This window comes from Parasteatoda tepidariorum, chromosome 8, assembly GCF_982258835.1.
Source record: "Parasteatoda tepidariorum strain Cologne lab strain chromosome 8, Ptep-v5.0, whole genome shotgun sequence".
Classification (NCBI taxonomy): Eukaryota; Metazoa; Arthropoda; class Arachnida; order Araneae; family Theridiidae; genus Parasteatoda; species Parasteatoda tepidariorum.
The window spans coordinates 3,074,704-3,097,730 of record NC_141762.1 but is presented as its reverse complement, the minus strand read 5'-3'; the positions used below and the strand labels follow the sequence as shown (position 1 = coordinate 3,097,730).

At 26.5% G+C, this 23,027-nt stretch overlaps 1 protein-coding gene across 1 annotated transcript; it reads right to left on the bottom strand.

Annotated features, from left to right (window-relative positions):
- Nucleotides 1-2,794: 2,794 nt before the first annotated feature.
- LOC107450793 (putative sodium-coupled neutral amino acid transporter 12) lies at nucleotides 2,795-23,012 on the bottom strand. The gene is made up of 11 exons (XM_071180779.2): nucleotides 22,753-23,012; nucleotides 22,420-22,538; nucleotides 19,845-19,966; nucleotides 18,680-18,818; nucleotides 15,472-15,538; nucleotides 13,806-13,870; nucleotides 11,982-12,012; nucleotides 11,787-11,886; nucleotides 7,803-7,908; nucleotides 5,561-5,654; nucleotides 2,795-4,839 (listed from the first exon to the last, which is right to left on the bottom strand). Exons 2-11 carry the CDS (start codon nucleotides 22,462-22,464, stop codon nucleotides 4,058-4,060), a joined length of 1,551 nt encoding a protein of 516 aa, XP_071036880.2. The 5' UTR covers nucleotides 22,465-22,538; nucleotides 22,753-23,012; the 3' UTR covers nucleotides 2,795-4,057.
- Between the last annotated feature and the right edge of the window lie 15 nt (nucleotides 23,013-23,027).

The window sequence follows — 23,027 nt, the reverse complement described above, 5'->3', positions numbered from 1 at the left end:
GTACCTTTCTGCATAATTTGTATCGAAAATCAACACTGTAAAGAAAAAATCTCATTTTGGAAAGGGGAAAAATTAAGCACTTTTTAAAAACAGCCAATGAAAAAAGCACCTTTAAGGGATTTTAAAAATCGAAAATAAGCACCATTAAGCACTTTTTAAAAACGCTACGCACCCTGTCTTCCCTTGGCAGTTCAATATTCAACTCAGAAATACCTCCTTTTTTAAATGCTTACGTAATATTTGTACAACCCCATAATCTACTGCAAAAGTGTTTAGATCTTCCAAGAGATTTTGTTCTGCACTGTAAAGTGCTAAAATATTTCATTAATGAGTTTTCAATAGTTTGGATAAACAATTATTCTATATAATCAGGACTATAATGATAACATTTATAGAGAGAAACAAAAAATTTTGAGCTGGCCATGTTCATTCATCACACGTTTTTAATGGAGATTTTCTTTCAGATAATTAACAATTTCGTTACAAGCATATATTTCAACTATATCAGGTATTTTATTACATTTTCCTTGGTATTACATATTGATCCAATTTAAACTTTAATGCGGAACTTTTTATAAATAAAGAGCTGTTCATAACTTTAAGAAGAAAAAAAATCACTAGAAAATAAGTAGTATTAAAATAAAATTAGAAATTTTTTTTTCTGAGCTCAAAAATTCCAAGGCTCGTTAAAATAAATAAATAAAAAATACAATGAGAACATTATGGAATAATTATAATACACATTAAAATAATTTCTTTCCTTTCAAAAATATAGGAACGTTTCTACAGTGTTACAAAATTATTAGTGTTATATATATATATATATATATATATAGCACAGTAAAAATTAAAAGGGAAGATAAAATTCTTTGCTGAGTTAACTAAAAGTACAGGTTAAGAAGTTTGCTAAGAATTTCCAACGTACAAACATCTGCATTTTTAATTGATCCTTAATAATAATAAATAAATAAAATTCTTTCTAAAAAATAGTTCATAATTTGTTAATACAGGAAGACACATTTTGTGAAAAGTTAATTATCTGATTAACACATATCATTTCTTACACAAAAGTTTTTCTGAATTTTGATGACTTAACATTAAAGCACATTACAGGATACAATTACATAACAGGATACAATTACATTACAAGATACAATTTCATTACAGGATTACTAGATAAAATATATTGCTAACATCGTTTGTTCATATGTATTTATAGAGACTTTATGTGATTTTATCTAATGACCAAATAAATGTCAAAATTGAATATTCTAATATAGAATAATCCATATGGTAGAGCTAGGAGAGGTAAAATTTTAGCACCATTGAATTTGGAAGTTAAATTTCTGGGTTGTTTCTTTTATCTAGTTTTAGAAATAATTGAACATAAAGATATAATTATGTAAAACAAAATAACATTTTAGTTAAGGCACTTATGAAATAAATCACATATATGGTGATAGATATTTTAATAATTTTGTCTTTTATTTAAATATAAAAAAGAAATATGGTTTTTCAACAATAAATCTTAAAATTAGGTATGCTTACATAAAATAACATCACTAAAATTCCTCAAAAAACAATGATATTTTTAAAAAAATGTAAAAAAAAAGGAATCAAAACTAATAATTTAGGTATGTGTGTAATTTTAAGATTTTTGAAAGTGATATACAATGTATTAAATACTTGGGATTGGTATTGGGTTAAATAATTCTAAAATTTTATGAAACACACTAATTTCAAATTTCAGAAAGAGTATTACTTTTTCTAAATTTATCACAGGCTTCATTAGTTTACTTACTGACGGTTCCGCTAAAACTAGCGTCAATAAACATTTAATTAAAGGTAGTCAATAAATTAAGGACTAAAAAACAATAATTACAAATTAATAAATTCGAAAATAAACTGGCAATTTAGGGTATAATAGATTAATACTAATAGAGAATTACAAGTATTTAGCAAAACAGAGTAAATTAAACAAAACAGCATAAAAAATAATTTGAAAGAAAAAAAAAAAGATAGAGAAAGTAGAATTTTTTTACAAAAAATTCTTCAACACTTAACAAAACTTCAATAATGTTAAAGCTACTAATAGAGTTAAATCAGAATTCATCATTGAATGATATACATATTATTAATAAACCAGTAACAACCAATGAATGAAAGAAGACGATAAATATAAAGATTCTTTGAAAAATTGCATACCCGCAATAACAAAATAAAACAAAAAAATTAACAAGAAAGAATAAACAAAATATCGTGAGCGTAAATAACAGTTTCTAATAAGATTGACCTAAATTAAATAATAAAATCAAGCTCCTGATATAAGCGATTTCATCATGAGTATTAACGAGATGCAGTCGTAGCAAATATTAAAGCGTCCATCTTATAAATCTAATATGTATATTGTTTATATTCTACACAACAAAAGATAAATTTAAGCACCCAATCACACTCATTTAAACTCAAAATTTCCTTTAACGGTAAGATATTATGGCACCATTAAATGACATTTACTCATACACTTTATAATAAAAAAAATAAAAGCATGTCTACAACACAAGGAAAAAATTTATTTTTTGTTAATTAAAAAATATATAATTGAATATAAAATAACAATAATTATATTTAAAATATGGAATGTCACAGTTCCAGTTATATAGTTTAATTTTAAGCGAAGAATATTGTACTATTGCTGAAATTTCTTTTTAAATACAATAAATAAATAAAAAATAAGAGAAGTTCATTTATCAAATATATTAGTACAATTTTAATTTAAAATATAAAATAAATATTTTGCTACCTGCAATTTACTTGTAAACCTAAATATGGAATTAACATTAAAATGAATTTATAAACTGGAGAGATGACTTTGTGACTTAATTACCAACCTTTCAAATGAACTTACAAATAACATATTATTTTTAAAAAATGAAATGAATTGAAATTTTAAGTGAAAAAATTGCATTGTTATCATTATGTTATTTATTTAATGACATAAATCCAATAAACTGATTAACAAGATTGCATTAAAATATTGTTATGAAAAATGGCACAAAAAATACAATGAAAAATAATCAAAATTCTACAGTAATGGCACACTTGCATTTTTTTTAAAAACTGCAAAAACTTGTTATAAAGATTTGCAAATTTATTAAATGAGATTAGAAATTCTATTTTTTACAATGGAAGTCAAAATATATTTTTGCGTAATTGATTTAGAGACTAAAACTGCATAAATTATTTATATATATGCAGTTAAACCCCATTATAGTGAACTGTCTGTGGATCTATAAATAAATAATGTCTCATGATATTCGAATTCTTTGAAAAATTATTTTTTTAGCATATGACAATAGTATTGTTGGAAATAACAATTACAGTCGAAGATAATTTGTTTATAAATTATCACCTTATTTAATAGATAATAAATTAAATAAAAATGAAACTAATTAATTTTTTAACCTAACTAATTGATTTTTTGATTAACTACAATTTGATTTTAAGTAGAGTTCACCAATTTTCCTATCAACAATGAGTGAAGAATTTCCTAGTCAACAATTTCTGCAAAGAAAAAAACAATTCAGAATATTTAATGCCAATTTCACTTCTGGGATAAAAGATATCAAATTTTCTGCTTAACAGCTTGTTTGTGCTAGTTTAAAAGCAAAGGACATGAAAGAGTAAAATTTGACACAACGCAATCACAATTCCTGCAAACTTAAGATGAAAAAATTGAGAAAATGAAATTAGAGACAACTATAAGTGAATTACCATTAATCTTTCAGTTGCCCACTATAAATGTTTAAAAATAATGTCAGTCAAATGAGAGTTCATAAGAGATCACTAAAAATGTTCATCACAATCAAGTGTTCATTATATATCCCTGATTCAATATAGCGGGGTTCGACTGTACATATTTCCATAAAAATTATAGAGCTATCATATTACTACATTTCATTGAAATAATAAAAGGTATATTTCATTATATGACTAGCTCGGTTTAAGGTTTTCAAATTCCTAATAATTGTACGCTTCTTACAATGGATGTCAGAATTTATTTTTGTGTGATGATATGATTAACAGTTACGAAAACAATGCACATTGCTGCCCAAAACAACACAAAATAAATCCAAGCCACATGCCGAAATGGAGATGCATGTCTGTTTGTCACGCCCACTCCTAATGATGCTAAGATATGTTTTCTGGAGTAAAGAACTAAAAGTGCAGGAATGATATACTGAATTGCAGCCCCCGCATAAGATCCAGTGATTCCTACAAGAATAGTCAGGTCTTCCGTGATGAAAGCAATGGCCATGGGCGGAACCACAGCTAGAAGGGGGAACAAAAGTTTCTCAACAAAAAATGAATAATTTCTGTTATCATTTAAAAAAATGGATTTTAGGTTGTTACGCAGAGTTATTGCAATAATTGGGAAGTTTGTGCTCAGTGTGAACACAGGAAAGAGAGCAAGGAAATATCGAATAAAGTCTGCGCTTTCCGGCACAATGCTTTCCTCTGTGGAGGAGGTGTTACAGTTTTGGGGTTCAAAATTCAGGGTATACACATCCCTGATTTGATCGAAGGCGAAAATGCCTGTAAATGAAAGAAGGCAATAGAAGACGAGAATGAGTGAGTAGTCGATCACGAAAAGCCGGAAAATGCGGCTTTTATCTCGAATTGGAGTGATGAGTGAAGGGAGAGAATGGTGGCACATGAAAGAATACACGCAGACTCCAAATAAGTTAGGCACGCCACTGAGGCTGGCAATAGGTGGGTGTCCCTTACCTTTTCCCTTAATTATAGCTGTAGCTGCCAGGATTATCATGGTAGAAAATGCTGAAATAGAAACATAATTAGTCGTGTGTTTAGTGAATTAAAAACTTTAATGAAGTTAGATATTATAAGTAATATCTATTTATGAGAATGCAGTAATAATATGTCAGAAACAGCTATTTGTTATCTAAAATACACACTAAAACTGTCCATAAACATAATTATTTGAAGTGCCTCATGCATAAGACAGTCTGAAAGTTAGTATATATATATATATATATAGTTCGTTCACCAGGAGTTGGCACTTGGCTCCATCTCCTCAGACAAAGAGTTAATTTCAGAGCAGGGAGTAAGAAGAGAAACGTCTCCGTGCTTGAAATTGAGACAAGAAAAAAATTCACATAAAGATTGGAAGATAAATATTTTTGTCATAAGATCGTCAAATAGCAATCTTTTTCAGGATTGTTCACATCCTTCTCCCAAAAATAGCGAAATAGTATCGTCGAATACCATGTGATTAAAGCGGAGCCAACTCCTGGCGAAAGAACTATATATATATATTTGTATAATAAACCTAGTTTTTATTTCAAATAGTTATAGAATTACTCTTAAAGATTATAATATATATTATTCCAAAAAGGTAAAAATATATAATAAAAGTGGTTTAGCTTGCGATAATTTAAAATATATATAAAAAAAGATTTAGTCATATTTAGCATATAATTTCCAGGGAGACAAATTAATTTCAAGACAAAAAGATTCATAAAAAATAAAATATATTTACCTAACCATCTCATTAATGAAGTAAAGACTTGTAAATATTTGGTCTTTTGAACATTAAAAAATGTAAAAGGTCCAAGTAAAAGCAAAAATGAAAGCTGTGAAAAAAATTCAGGAATTATTCATTCAAATAATTCACAAAGAGTAATAACAATAAAATCACAAAATTATGAAAAATATTCATAGCAAAGCCATAAAATTCAAAAGATTCTTAGGGTCGATTCCATCATTTACAAATGTCATATATGTAAACTTTAAGAACACATCGATTAAAAAAAAAAGTAGTTTCTATAATTTATGTAAAAATAACACTTGGGGTAATTTACATTTACACCAATTTTTAATAACTTTCATATGTTTAAAAATTCTTTAAAAATAAAAAACAGAGTAGGTAGGATGTAACACAATGTGTTACTTATTTATTTTTTAAAAACATTTTAAATTTCATAAAATTTATAAAAATTGGTGTCGGGGGGTAAATGACACAAAGAGTGATTTAACAAAAATTATTAGAACTGTATGATTTTTTTCAAATCTGAAATTCATGCATTTATAGTAAGTTTAATTTAGCTGAATTTAATTCAAAGATGATTCATGAAAATGTTATTTTTAGCTATTATTGGGGGGGGGGGGAGTATTATAAAGTATTCGGAGAAGAATAGGAATTGAGGGGGACATACATCTCATTATCATTTTTTTTTAAACATTATGATTTTTTTAAACATTAGGTCAACTTTCTCCGAGAAAGTAAGTTCACCAATCTACAACAGATTAAAAATGACTTTCAATCTTTTATTCACACCAGAGAGCCAAATTTTTTGAAAGTGGTTTCCAAAAACTAGAGACATGTTGGCAAAAATGTGTTGATTGTGATGGTCTTTACTTCGATTATTAAAATAGTTTTAAGTTATGCTTATTTAATATCACAATAAAAAATCTGACATTTTAAATGTAAGAACCTAATAGTAAAGTTGCCTTTATTGAAATATTTAGGGAACATATTTTGCATAGAACTTAAAACTGGGGTGATTTTGTTATGTCTAGTGAGGGGAAATTATAATTAAGGCAAAATATAGAAGAAGAAGAAAATAATTAACCACCATAAATAAAAACATTTTATTACTGCACAATATTTTGTTCGGTCCTCTTCTAAGCCTTCATATGAATGAAACCAAAGACTGTGTTTTGAAAGATAAACTACATTTAATAATAATTTATTGTCTGTAACTGAACCTATGCTTTAAAATGATAGAAAAAAAGAAAATAGGTAACTGACTAATGGCCAATGGCAATTTTATCCAATATTTTGCAATCACTAATTCAATATACAGTCTTTATAAATCCATAATGACCCTCAAATTTATGAGCTTAAATTAAGAGAGATAATTCTAAGCCCTTCTGATAAAATGGTTTACTGTTTCAAGACTGGATATTTAGTTTTACCTTAATGAAATGTTTAAAACTAATTAAACTTTCTTTCTATTATATTCTTAAGGCTAAGCATGTTTAATAAGATATAGTATTTCGGTTGAAATTGGAATTTATGAATCAAAAGGGACATCACTAATAAAAATGCATATTACGAATGGTCATTATGGATTTATAAAGACTGTATATTGAATTAGTGATTGCAAAATATTGGATAAAACTGCCATTGACCATTAGTCAGTTATCCATTTGATTTTTTTCTATCATTTTAAAGCATAGGCTCAATTACAGACTATAAATTATTTTGAAGTGTAGTTTATCTTTCAAAACAGCCTTTGGTTTCATTTGCATGAATGTTTAGAAGATAATATATAATCCATATATCTTTTTATAAATCAATAATAAGCATCCTTAATCTACATTTTTATTAGTGAGGTCCGTTTTGAATCATAAATTTTCATTTCAACCAAAATACTACACCTTATTAAGCATGCTTAGGCTTAAGAATATAATAGAAAGGAATTTTTAATTGTTTTGAACATTTCATCGAAGTAAAACAAAATATCCAGTATTTAAACAGTAAACCATTTTATCAGAAAGGCTTTGAATAATCTCTAATAAATTTGAGAATTTCAACTGGTGAGCTGTTTATCCAAATATGTATTAAATAAAACAGTTACTAAAGATTATTAAAATTTTAGTTATTTAAAGTTTACTAAAGAGCATGGTTGCTATTTTAAATATACCTATTAAATTACGAATTTTTATTTAGCTCCAAGACTTACACAATCAAATAAATTCAAAAAAATTTAACTTACCAAATAAATTCTGTAAGCATCTCCTCTGGTGACTGGAATATCAGGATTCCAACAAGAAATAGAATTGTTCTTTGTAACATTGCAAGCTCCACTTGGCGTATAAATACTATGAAGCATAGAAAGAAAAAAAAACTTTAAATATTCATGCTGAGAAACTTGAATTAAAATTTGCATACCCCACTGAAAATGAAATTACTGATTTAATTCAACATTTATTTAAGGATTCCTGAGTTCTAATTAGATTTATATAGCAAAGTGAAGTACTTTGTAACTATTTCAAAGATGCTTAGTCAGAGAGAGGTATGAATGTAGCATTAGCCAACCAAAGCATTATCCTAATCTATAACTAATTTCAAATTGAATCTTCCTTTTTAAAAAAAATTGGTAATTATCTGCAGGTATCAAAAAATTTTATAAAAAATATTACGTTATGCTAAGCTTCAAAATATCAATTAATTTTTTATTTATATTTAGTTGCATCATTTATCTTACAAAATTTGCATGAAGGAATAATAATACAAACTAAATAAAATACTGCTGTCTACAAAAATCTTGTAAATTCTTTTGTAATTTACTTATACAGTATGTTTCAAATGCAGTCGAAAATCGTAGGGAAAAATCACTTATTGTTAATTAACATTCTAACTTATGCAAGCTAAACTTTAATATGTCATTTTGCTAATAAAGATTAGCTGGTGCTAATGTCATAGGTTACATGTGTGGGTAAGGGTTGTCTCCTTTTTCTTGGAGTGCAAGCACCCAATTATACTTATTGCAATGTCTGTGATCTAGTGTATATTATTCAGGGTGGCCACTCAAATCAGATTTCAAATTTCCCTGATTCTTCCAGGTTTTCCAAGTAAAAATCTTGAACTTCCAGATCTGCGCTTTTTTTTCCTTATAAAGTGCAGGATGTGCACAAAAAAAGTGTCTAGATTATAAAATATTTTATTTAAAATCATATTTTTTTAACATATCATCTTGAAAAAAATAATTTATTTTGACAATTTTGCAAGATTTTTTATTTACTGTTTAATGTTTTGATCCAACATTAATTTTTAGGATATTAAAACATGTGGAGAAAAAATACAATTAGCTTGTAGAATATATTGTTTTTATTGAATAAAATTTTTTTAATGTGTTACTTTAAGTAGTTTTTGCTCAAAGTGTACCTAGAAAATTGCAAAAAAGAATGACCAATAAGACCTTGGATAGGTATTGTTTAATATATTTTCATTAAACAAAAAGGAAAACCATTTCAGGTGATTATATATTAATAAATTTTTATAATTATAGTGGCTCCCAAAAGTCTTCATTCACTTATAACTGTTATTTAAATAGGCAATAAAAATTCATTTATTAAAATGAATATTTCAGATAAGATGTATAATCTAATCTTAAGCAAAACTGCATGGAACATTTTAAAAACAAAGCAAAAGTTTATTTTTAAGATATCAATAATCAAATATAGTAACAAAAATGAAATGTTTTCTGATTTCAGAATTAAAATTATCATCTGTTGCTTTAATTTTTTTTGTTTAATTATTGTTCATTTAATTTTTTAAATATTTATTTGCAATCTAGTATCAAATTTGAGATAGAAAAATTATATTTTAATTTTTGTTTCACTGCAATATTTTCTTTTATCATTTAAAAACGCCTCATGGTCATAATAAAACAATAGACCAAATTTGAAAGTTGATTATTTGTCATCATAAAAGGTAAATCAATAATGAATATTGTTAAATTGATATATTGTGTCCTATTGCACTGTGTAATATGCGATAAAATGTTTAAAAGAAGGACTTCATATCAGAGATTAAAATTATAAAATTTGTGGAAAAATTCACAAATTTACAATCGAGTGCTGAAAAAGTTTTTGTAAAATTTTATAAAAAAAATTCTGCTCGAATTTGACCAGACAAAAAAAAAAAAAAAAAAGTTACATTTATTTACAAACTTATAAAAGCTATTCTAGATGTGAAAGGAAACTCTACTAAATATTACTAATTAGAATATTTACTAATAGGCAGAGATTTTTTCGAAAGTGTACAATGACTTTTGTGCGATAAAGTGTTTGTTACTTTTTGACGATTGATTTCTTACAAATAAACTTTTGCTTTGTTTTTAAAATATTCCATGCAGTTTTGCTAAGAATAGAATATATTTTTTTATTATTAAATATCCAGTCTGAAATATTCATTTTAATTAATGAATAATCTTATTTCATTTAAAGTCATAAGTGTACCAACACTTTTGCGAGTCACTGGATTTACATTTCAATATAAAGCTGTACTGTAAACTGTATTTTATCTTAACAGTACTTTTTAAAAAATTAATTGATCATATTTTCTTCAAACCAATATCTCAAGTTAAATTTTTTAAATAGTGTTTTTTTTTTTTAATTAGCATTATTATTTTAAGAGCTTCAGTATCCAAAAATAAATGTCACAAATGTAAAATTGTTTAATTTTTTGTTGTTTAAACTAAAAAAGAAAAAAAAGATAAAATTCTTTAAATTTTATACTTTTTTTTCTTATATGAAATTAAAATATTTAAAGAATTCCAATCTAAACACATAGTTTTTTAGTTTAGTATAGTCAATTGTTTTTGTTTTAACAACTAGAGTCTTGTACAGTGCAGAACTAAAACACTAAGTCTCGTTTTCCTTCTTTGTACTTAACACATATGAATAAAAAAAAAATTATATTTTATGTTTATACATCATTTAATATATTTCCTATACATTCCTTAGTCTTTGTCAGCTTTTCAGGGTAACAGGAGGAATAGTTTTGAAAATATCACCTCTGGAAAGTAAGCAACATTCACGAACTTCTGATATTGTTGATAACTATACAATTCAAATTTAACTATACAAATAAAATATTTACCAACAAACGTTATTCAAATATTTACCAACATAACTATACAGATCAAATATTTACGAACAAAACAGTAAAATTAAATATTAATGTATACTTAGTTCTTAAAAAAACCTTTAATTTATTTAAGAAATTAAAATAGGCTATAAAAAGTTAAAATGAAATAGAAAAATTAGCCTTAATGCAACAATTGTAACAATTTGTCGACAAACATTGCTGTTAGCGATTGTAAAAAAAAATGTGTGATTGGTTGGTTTGCTGAGAAAAAATAATTCACAAATTTCTTTGAATGGGAGTACAAAAGCTTTCAGAAGAAATAGAATGCAATATAAAATCTATTATTATTAAATTATAACCAACTAATTTTTGGAGAATTTCCCAAAGTTAAAAATACAAAAACATATCGAATCATTTTGTCAAAATAGAAAAAAATTGCCACCAAAGCTTCAGAACAAACTTGAGCCTTAAATGGATTCAGCCCACAGACAGAATTTAAAAACAGAAACAAATATCCTAATCCCTTCCACCTCCGCCAGAATTTTACTAAATTGCACAGTCCCATAGCAGTAAAAGGTTTCTACATTCATTTAGCAGCCGTGGGAGATTTTATGTGACATTCTAGTTTAACAGAGCTGTACAAGCAAATTTTGATCTAAGCAAAATATCACTAAGTTTATGATATTTCAACTGTTTGGCAATATATTTCCGTCTAAAAAAAGTGGGTAGAATGGATGAAATAATTTGAATTAAGAAAATTAGTAAATAATTTAAATTAGTGAAATTAAAAAATTATCTAAAAAAAAAAATTCCAGCCTTTCTTTAAAATTCCCTGATTTTTCAAGGTTTATATCTAAATTTCCTAGATTTTTCCAGGTTTTTTCCAGAACAAAAACAATTCCCTGATAATTCCAGGTGGGGGGCCACCCTGTTATTGGACAAACAAAAAGAGTCTTAAAAAAAAGAGTTTAAAGTATACTCAAAATATTAATCAAGAAGAAATTATTGTAAGCATTTTTACTTCCAAACATTTTTGGAGCTTATGCTAGACTTAAGAATTTCAAGATGCTAAGGAATTTCAATTAAAAAAAAAAGTTCTTCTCACCATGTTACATCCTTCAAAGACTTTGAAACAGCTGCTGCATAGATTGCAAGATCTCCATATAAATATATAGCGATACAAACGTAGAAAATGTTAACACCAACTGAAAAAAAAAATTTTTTTTTTTAAATATTATATTACAAACGTTAGGCAAAAAAAAAAGAACAAATAGCTTAAGAATAAAATTTTTTAACTTACTTTTATTAAAAAACAGCATGGCCATCTTTCCCTTTAAAAATAAAATAAATGCTTTATTCAAATAGTGATTATACAAAGTTATTTATTTATAATTATAATACAAGCTCTGTATCATATAACCTCAACACTGAAATTTGTGTATCACTGTCCAAATATTTTAGACCTTAACGGCAGTGCACCGGAAACTTAATATGGGCACTATATCCCAAAGAAAGTGCATAGCATTTTACTAGAGTGCATAGCATTTTACTAGAGTGATTAGATAGTATTGAAAAGAGTGATGACAATATCCAAGAGCGCATGCGCTGGCGTCATATTTTTGTCCAAGGGGGTTGCCAGATGATACACCGAAATTGGCGCCACTCGCTCATTTGGTGTTATTCTGAAGGTTCTGTTATTCTAAGAGTATCAATTTATAAACCTTAAGATTGGAAAGCACATGATATTACAGATTTTTTAAGAAACATTGTCTAGCATCTGAAATTGTTAAAAAATTAACGTCAATGAAAAAAAAAAAAGTCTTATGAAAAGACTTCAGCTTTTAATAGATGCTTAAATAAAATATGAAAATTAATAATGATTATGCCATTTATTTGAGAAATAATAATTAATGAAACAAATTATATAATTTATTACTTTTTCAGGAAAAAAATATCGCATATTCACCTGAAAAGGTATTGTTTATTTCAACAAATTGTAAACAAAAATTTCCATAATTAGTTGAAATTTAAAACAAACTAGCATTTTATACAGTTGGTAACGAAAAGTAAACAAATGCTACTTTGTAACGCGCATTGTAACATTGTAATGCGCCAACATATCAAAGTAATATCGCTAAACTCTGCACTTCTGAAATTTTGATGAAACGATGCTCAAATCTTAAAATTTATAAGTAATTTAGATAGAAATTATATGTATTAAAAGTAAATACATTTATTCTTATCTAACCATTAGTTATTTCATCACCTTGTTCTCTTTACAATGAGATAAACATAACTTTATATGCACGCAAGTAAGTGATAATAAGGATAAATTCGAATAACTAACAACTATCCAAATTTTCAGCCATAATTTTAATATTTACTGTAACTGTGAAGTTTCTTATTGAAAAAAATTAAAAACTTTTAATTACTAGAATTCATTCAAAAAATACTTTTTCATTGAAAAAAACACACTTATTCTAAGAAATTTTCCCTTTTATCAATAATTGATTGTGAAAAGTGATTACTCAAATTCAAAATTCATGAATCGTAATATCGCATGAAATTTTTTTTTAAAATTGTGCAGAATTTCGTGGAAAAACCGTTGAAAAGGCGATCGAGAAACGAAATAGATTTACGACAGAATCTGGTTCAAATTGATCGCATTAAAAAGTGATGACTCAAATTCGAAATCTAAAATTTCTCTTTTACTTATTTATTTAATTTTTTTAAATTTTATTATTTCTATTTTACATTTTTTTATTTTTCAAGAAAAGAAATTCAGCGTGTTCAGAAGATTTTGCGGGCTGCAGGTTTTCTACCCAATTTATGCTAAAAAAAATTGCTAGGAGTACAGAAAAGTCTCCTTTTCCTGAAAATAGTTGCTTTTTTTAGCCTTTTTAGGCAAAAAAAGTTGCCATAGTCGCCTTATGCTGAAAATAGTTGCATTTTAGTCGCCTGTGGCAACCCTGTATATATAAAAAAGGCATAACTCAAATATTATTGAATAAATATTTGATATACAATTGCAGATCATTACTTATGGGCAATCAAGAAATAGCACATATTAAGACAAAAATAAAATTTTAAAGAAGAACTACATAGGAAAATGTTTTTTACTTACCATTTCTATTCTTTCAGTGATATTAAAATACTCAGTAGAGTTTTCTGTGATAGTATCAACAGAATCTATAAAATTAATTTTAGGAATAGAAAAAAAAATTTCAACAACAGCTAGTACTTGAAAACAACATAATTAAAAGAATAATTATTTGAAACTATCAAAAGAATATGAAGTTAAATTAAATTATTAATTATTGAAAAATAGAAATAAGAACAGAAAATTTCTGACATCTTAGTTTCTCTATTTTTCATAAAGTATTTTTTTTTTTATTTTATAAAAAAATGATAAATGATTCAAATTAATTTTATTTATGCTATTATTGAAGTATTAATAATTTATTGACATTAAATTTAGGATGCTCTTAGAATTTAAGATACAATATTGCGTCAAATAATAGACTAAATTATATTCAAACTTTTGAGTTCATGACCTTTTCAGGATTTTTCTACAGGAAACAACTACCTCATAACAGTATCATAAAACAAAGTGGTTTTTTGAAATTTTAATCCATGTTTATTTTTAATATATGTTTCTGACCATGTTTTGTTTTTTTCACTATAATGAATATATTTGCAATACTTTATATTTAAAATACAGTCAAACCTCGATATCTCGAACTTGAAGGGAGAGGAGAAAAAAATTTGAGATATCGAAAATCCGAATTATCGAAAATCGCATGTGATCGATGGTAGAATAAAGAAAAATGCTCTTTACATACCTTATTTACTATTCCATATGTATTCTAAAAACACTTTTTACACTTTCATTTAAAAAAAGATTCAATTGTTGTTTGCTTTAGAGATGTGTAAGAAAGTTTGTCTATAACTCTTTCTAAGTGGACTATGGCTTTAAATGTCTCCCCTGACATATTTGGCTGCCTCTCAATAAATCTCCTTACAATATCCACTACAGAAAGTGCTTGTTTGTTAGTAACATTGAGCGGTAAATCTTCGATTTCCTCATCCTCTTCTTCTGATAGTTCACAAGAAGCTTTCGTTTGAGTGATGATACCATTGTCATCCCACTGACTGCATCCTCAACGTTTACAGTCATGAAATTCCATGTCATCAAGCTTCATGAATCCGGTCAATCTGTTCCAATCATTTTCGGTGTAGTTTTTAGCAGAATTAACGATATTGATTGTTTGACTACTTTTATGATCTTTAATGAATCCAGACTTCTTGAAGCCATTCATTATCGTAGAGGAAGACACATCATTCCATGCCTTGTCAGCCATTTTTAAATTTTTTTGGAATATTTGTTTAATTTTAGAAAAAAAATCTACACTATTAATGGAAAAAAATTCAAGTTATCGAGGGATTAGAAAAAAAAATTGTGAAATCAAGTTTTTTCTAACATTGAGTGTATAGAAAATTTGAAGGGAATTATTTTTTCTTCGAGATATCGAAAAATTCGTGAAATCGAGGTTCGATTGTATATACTTAATATATTTAATGTATGATTTTTAATCTATGATGCAACTATTTCATTTCTCTTTATTCTACTCCAAACTGCAGTAGACAAAATTTATTGTGATTCAATCAGAATGATCTTCTTTCATTCAATTAAATACAGATAAAGGCAGTTAGTAACTTAAACAATCTTAAATTATTGACCATGACTTTAAATAAGTAAAAACTGAGAATTAGTTATAAATGACACTTACTTAACAACAGTGGAACTTTTTCATTTGCTGCTGAATTGCAAATTACTTCATCATTATCAAATTGTTCCTATAGAAATATAAGCAGATTAATTCGAAAATTGACATTTATAGAAACTAAGTTACTAAAACAATTTTAAAAACAGCAGCATAGCAGTAGTATAACAACAGATAAATCCAGGTTTACGGAAAAACATAGCATCCAACTATTGATTTAAAAAGAAATTTTTATGATCCTGGAAAAAATGTAGAAATGGGGGTAATGTTAAGTTAAATAGATTAATCCAGACATTCTACAGAAGTTTTTTTGAAAAGAAAAAGAAATCAACTTTCACAATGGTATTGCACTGGAAAAGAAATCAACTTGCACAAACTATAAATTAAACTGAAAACTATTTAACAAATATATTTCAGGTAAAGAATGAGAACTGTGAAACACAAACAGAACTGTAATTCTTAACAAAAATAACAAGATTTAATAATTTTCTTTTTATGAGTTTGTTTAATGTGACACAACAGAAGTACCAGGAAATGAACTAAGTTAAAATTGCATTAATAAAGGTATGTTGCGCATAGAGTAAGAAAAAGAAACCCTAAAAATTAATCTAAGTTAAAATTGCATTAATAAAGGTATGTTGCGCACAGAGTAAGAAAAAGAAACCCTAAAAATTAAACTATATTACAAATAAAAATAAGTGAATGATCAATTTTATTATTATTTTAATATCTTGTTCTTATTAGTTATTTTAAAGAACAATTCCAAATGCAGTAAAGAAGGGAGAAAAAAAATAATGTTGCCATAGTTGAAATCCTCAGTAAAGAAAAAAACTCCTCTATGCATAACTATTTGTCTGTTGAAGGCTGGATAAGAAATAAAATAAATTTCTTCTTATAACTCTAGAAAAATAAGATGGTATAGTATTTAGTGACCAAAATTTATTTTATGCATATCCAACATATTTTCCACAGAAAATCTTTTCTTTTTATCTTTCTGATTTTGCTACAAGATAGCTTATCTTATAATTATCAGAATTAATATTGGTCATATAAGTGTATATATATATAGATATATATATATATACAGTGCCCGCCGTTTATTAAAATCACTTTCGTTTTATGTTCTTTTGATTTTATTAAGCGGCTGATTTTATTAAGAGGCGATTCAACATTTGAAAAAAAAAAAAAATTTTATTTTTTGTATTCTAAATGCACACACTTTAAAAGCTGAAATAATGACAACGTTAATATTTCATTTTAACTAATTTAATTATTTTAATAAAGTAAAACCCTACATAAGATTAAATTGCAAATAGTAACCGATCAATGGTTGCTTGAGTTGCAGTACTTAAAATTAACTTTTCAACATCATTTGAGAGTTTATAGAAGTCTTTATAGTTTTCGATATTTCCTCCTCTTTGTTCTAAGCTTGCCGCAATACATTAAGTGCTTTTCTGACTTCCATTGAAGATGGCACTGATGAGTTTATTTCATCTTCTGAGTTTGATTCCTCCATTTCTTGATTGAAAATAACTTTGAAATTTTTGATATCGGTAACAATTTCAGAATCAGATTTTTCTCCTGATGATTGCAGGTTATCGTCAATTAGCTACGGAACATGCGCACAGTTTTTGGAAATCTACTCATATTCTCTGTTAAGATAGATAACAAAAGAAACTTCTCTACCTTCTATGGTTCATTCAATAAAAATTAAGATAAGAATACGACCCCCTGTTGAATGAGATAGGTTTCTCCAAACTTCATTCAAGTCAAGGAATTGACATTGATTTCTATGAACTCGCCGCTTACCACCCACACTTTTCCGTAACTCTTACACTATGAATATCGCAGGAAAATGATAACCACACCAGTTTCACAGGCTTGTGAGTAACTGTTGCTTCTTCTAAAAAAGTCTTTAAACTTTGAAAAAATGAAATTTTATAAATAAGAACAAAAGAAGCTGAAATATTGCACTTTTGATTTATTATGTAGTCAAAATTTTGATTTTAAAAAGCGGCGGCATTGATTTTATTAAAGGATGCTTTTAACATGTATTAATATTGTAACGATTCGGTTCTTGCCGATTTGATTTTATAAAGCGGCTGATTTTATTATCCAGTGATTTTATTAGCGGCGGGCACTGTATATATATATACATATATATATATACATATATATATACATATATATATACATATACATATATATATATATATATATATATATATATATATACATATATATATATATATATATATATATATATATATACATATATATATATATATATATATATATATATATATATATATATATATATATATATATATATATATATACATATATATATATATATATATAATATATACATATATATATATATATATATATATATATATATATATATATATATATATATATATATATATATGTGTGTGTGTGTGTGTGTGTGTGTAATAACAGGGCTACAACCCTGTTATCATTGGTTGCAATTAGCTTAAATAATTCAGACGTGAACCACTTATTTCTTCATTGGTTTTATTTATGGGTAGGCTGGTGGCTATAACATTTCACATCCACTCTCCACAAGGGAGGGGGTGGACAAAACTCCGGATGGTTCCGGCAGATCTTACATGGAACACATCACACAGCTAGAGTCATGCGAAAACAATCGCTCCTGCATTAAGTACTAACAGAAACTGAGTGAAAAGGCTCAATCATCGCATACCTTGTAACCCTACACATTAAGGAAAATCATTTAATGCTTCCTAATATGGAAGTGAAAAGGGGCAAGATTCTAAAAATAACTCCTTTGGAATATGAATCTAATTATTATTTATTGGTATGTTTTCAGCGTTGAGTCCCAAAATAGAATATCTCTACACCTATTCTTTACCAAAGACATTTTATGAAAAGAGTTTTAATGTTTTTATTAATACAAAAGTATTTATAATTTTTGTATTATACATATGTAAAGTAATACTTTCAATTAAATTTTTCTAAATAAAATTGCAGTAAATCAACTGCACTTTATCGTAATCAAAAAAATTTATAGTTTTAATTTTGTTTAAAATTGCATTATGTAATAACTATATCAATTAAAATTGTAATAAGTCAAAGAATTATGGTTCCTTTGCAATACCAAGTTAACTTGATACAAAGTTATAAACAAGAACATTTTGCTCTTAACATTACATATATTGAAACATCTTACAACTAACTGTTGGCCTCCACAATCATCAATTATGACATCTTCATTTTTTATAATTTTCTTTAAATGCTTAACAGTACGAAAATGAAGAACAGCATTAGCAGCAGCCATTGATTCTGTCATAAATGTCACTGTGACAAAACTACAAAACAATGGAAAAAATTATAATCATAAAATAACAATGCAGAAATATACATTGAATACTTTAGAAAGACAAGAAAAAGGTTCAAACTGAAAATTAGATCATAATTCTTTTTTGGCTAATTTTTAAATAAATGACAACTACAAAGCAGTAACTCGAGAGAAAAATAAACTTAATGAATTTCTTAAGAAATTAAAACTATAATTTTTTTTTTATGTTTCACTTAAAGTAGTATAAATAAACCTAATTTTATAATTATATAAAAATTTTAAAATAATCATTATCTTACTATAAAAAATATTATTAAATTAACCCATTGCATTCCATTCCAGTTCACAACTACAAATCATATATTGTATTCATAAGTAGAATATTAATTTTTATGTTGAAATTCTGTTTGTATAAAAGTCATAATCTCTGATACAAACAATTCTACAATAACAATCTAGCATTGAACTTGGCAACAGGCATCACACATTTATTTTAGTTTCGCTCATTAAACTAAACTTAGCTTCAAGCAGAAAATTTTTTATATTTTTCTCTTGTATTATCGAAAGAAAACTGCTTAAAAGTATTAAATTACAACAATGAATAATTACTAATAAATTAAACATTCTACAAATAACTAGTATCTACATAAAAGAATATTGATATTTTGAACATAACGATAAAAATCATATATAAGTTAATTTTCCCCCTAAGATTTAAAATTGATGTAAAATTTATAAAAAAGTTTTTAATACAATTTTAATTAACTCATTCAGAATTAAGGTTCAATATAGAATTCTATGAACTTTTAATACACCGTTTAATAAATAACTTATATAAAACACAATTTCTGAAGCAAAATGTAACAAGCTTTAAGTCTGAGAAAATTATAAATAAAAATTTCACATGAGTAAACATAGTATAAACTCCACATAATACATGAATTTGGTAATTCATTACAAATTCAACTTATGTGATATTGGTAACAAATTCTAAATTCTAAATATATTTCAGTAACATGCATTATAAATTATTTACCTCATAAAAGCGAGGACGATGAGTATGATAAGACTGAGAAGCCAACCAGCCTCAGCAATGGGTGAAGGCATCGCGAGAGCACCAGTTCCCACAATCAAGTTGAAAACGTACATGAGACCCATCTATAACAGTTTTTTTTAAATTGAATTAATTGAAACAACAGAATTAAAACTGAAGAAACAATGAAGTTTATTAATAAAAAAATATGATCTATTTACACGAGTTTTTATTATTCAAAAGCTAAAATCTTCCAAACATTGCAAAAGTTTATACAGTGAATTCGCGATAACTCGAATCTGATAGGACTGACCAAAAACTTCGACATATCGGAAGTTCGACTTACCGTTAGTTTTGGTTTTGGACTCTCAAAATATTGTCGGATTATTTAATTAATGCTTATTAATTACAAATCTTCTAAATGCTTACAATATTTAAGATCATTTTTCTGACAAGCCATTTACGATAAGACTGTTTGAAGCACTTTATGATACTCTGGTCCATCGGCTGCAACTTTGCTGTTGTGTTTGGCGGGAGAAACTGCAAGTTTACGGCTTTCAAATTAGGTAGATCACTATGCGCTGTGCATTTATCCATTAAGAGTATCACTTTTCTTTTTTTTAGCGAATAATTTTGGATCCAATTTTCTTACATAGTCTTCAAATAAAACTGATGTCATCCAAAACTTTTTGTTAGACTTGTAATCCAAAGGATACGTTTTTACATTCTTGAAACATCGGGGATTTCGGTATTTTCCGATAACAAGTAAGGGCAATTTCTCTGTCCCAGACGCATTTCCTCCAACTAGGACAGTAAAACCTTCCTTGCACATTTTACCCCCTGAGCAATTTTCATCCTTAAACATCATAGTCTTATTTGGAAGACATTTTAAAAATAAACCCATTTTATCAATATTGAAAACATCATTTTAAATGTATCCTTGAAGTAAATTTGGTAAAGTTTCACTTAACCACTGTTCACATACTTCAAGAGGGACAGCTTTATCTTCTACATGAAGAGTGCGAAAGATATTGTTGCAGAGGGAGGAGAAAGATTTCAGCTCCTAGGTTTTTTTTTCTTGCTTTAAAAGATCCAAAAAAAAATCGAGTTAAAGGGAGTAAAATTCGAGTAATCGAGAATAATTAACATGAAATTAAAGATAAAAGGGTCGGGATCTCATAAAAAAAATTGAGTTATAGTAATATTCGAGTTATCGTACTTCGAGTTACAGCGAATTGACTGTACTAACTTTATGAAATAACGTAAAGGTTTCCAACATATCTGTTTTTTTTTTTCCATTTTTAAACTGATTGGCAGTATTACACCAATGTGTATCTAAATATTATTTCATGATAGATTTTCAGAATTTCCTTTTTTTTTAATTAGAAATCATGTTTTTAACTAGAAACATGTCAGGAACAATTTGTAAGTAGGGCTCATTGTCATACTAAACCATACTCTTCAACTGACTTCTGCAAGTTACTTTCAATATCAATATAAACTTGTGTTTGCCAAAGTTTTTTTTTTTTGTATTTTAAATATATATATGTGTATTTATATATGTGTCATCAGCTCACACAATTATACTTGTAAAAAGGAATGCTTTCTAATACTTTAATAATATAGCGAAAGCAAAATATATCAAAATAATAGTGTGTGGAACACTAATAAAATTGAAACGAAAACAGAATACATCAAGTAAAAAATATACAAAATAAAACATATCAAGTAAAAAACAGAAAATAAAATGTAAACGAAGCATTTATTTAAATACCATTTTTAATCAAATAAATTGAATTAAAAAAGCAAGTAGTAATTTTTATTTATCCAAAAAACAAACAGAAAAGTGAAAAAGTAAATTTATTTTAACCAAACAAATCCTTCTAAAAAGTTCTTGTTTAAACTTGAAAGGTCAAAAAATGTAAATGGTAGGAGTTTTATAATGCTTTTAAGAATTGCACCACTCTAAACCAAAATAATGCCTTTTTGATCATCTTGTAATAAAATAGTTATTTCAACAGAAACAGCATCATAGATGAAACAAAAATTTAATTTCTAAAGCAAAAGTTAACAATAACTTTTATCAAATGTGTCAAATTAAGAGCATCATTCTCATTGAATGAAACATATATAAATAGCTTAAAATTTTAAATATTTAACGTTATATTTAATAAAAATATTTAATATTAACCATTCAGAAATGGTTTCAAATATGTCAGATAGTAATATAATGTTTGTTTTTATTTCACTACAAAATTTACTGTGATACAGTTTCAAAAACTGCACATTTTGACAGTAAATTATTTTACAGTTTTTTGCATCTTTCAGCACCAGCAAACTTCGCTACTGATCTTTAAAAAAATGAAATCATGCTTTAAACACAGTTATGCAAGTTACTTTTACTCAATCAATAAAATAATACAAATGCATGCAATATGTACTATACAAAAATAAATACTTTAAGTGAAGAAAATTATACATTAACTTTTATTTTTAATCTATAATTTAGGCGCATTTAAATAAAGTAATAAAAGTAATAGATATATACATAAAATGAACTATGATAATAAGCTCTTACCATGGACGAATATCCCTCTCCAATATCCATGCTATCCCCGGCCATGTTCAAGATTATTATTTGCTGTACAGGTTAACTAATCACTTTTCAAAAAAGGATATGAAACTGGAAAATCATCTCTAAAATATTTTTAAAGTAATTAATAAACTTCAAATATCTTAAATAGTATTAAAATTTCACATTAGAATGATATCTAATATGTAAATATATGATTATTTCTGAATTTGTAAGATTAAGAATGAAATAAGGGGGACATTTGTTTATTAAGGGGTGTTGTGATTAATCAGTAGAGATACGTAATCTCTTCTCAGATATAAACAAAAAGATATTTACCTGTAAGAGATATGCTTCTGATTACGTTGAACGAACGCAACTTCTAAAAATTTAAAACAAGTAGACAAAATTGCTAGTACAATAATTCATAATAGGAGATCAAAATGGTAATAAAAAACTATTCAAATCATTAAAGAGCAGTAAACTTCGGATTTATAACTCATTAAAGAGTTATAAATTTTGGATTTATAAGAGTTTATTCACATACATCACGTACACTGAGATCGCAAATACATACTATGACAAGTCCAGAAGAAGACGATTGCTTCCGACGG

Bases quoted from the DNA above. Each gene is read 5' to 3' on its own strand.
- LOC107450793 (XM_071180779.2), bottom strand. From the start codon at position 22,464: ATGGCCGGGGATAGCATGGATATTGGAGAGGGATATTCGTCCATG. The intron at 12,013-13,805 runs GTAAGTAAAAAA...TTATTTTTAAAG, and splicing joins TCACTGAAAGAATAGAAATG to GGAAAGATGGCCATGCTGTT. The intron at 5,655-7,802 runs GTAAGTTAAATT...TTTTTTTCACAG, and splicing joins ATGCTTACAGAATTTATTTG to CTTTCATTTTTGCTTTTACT.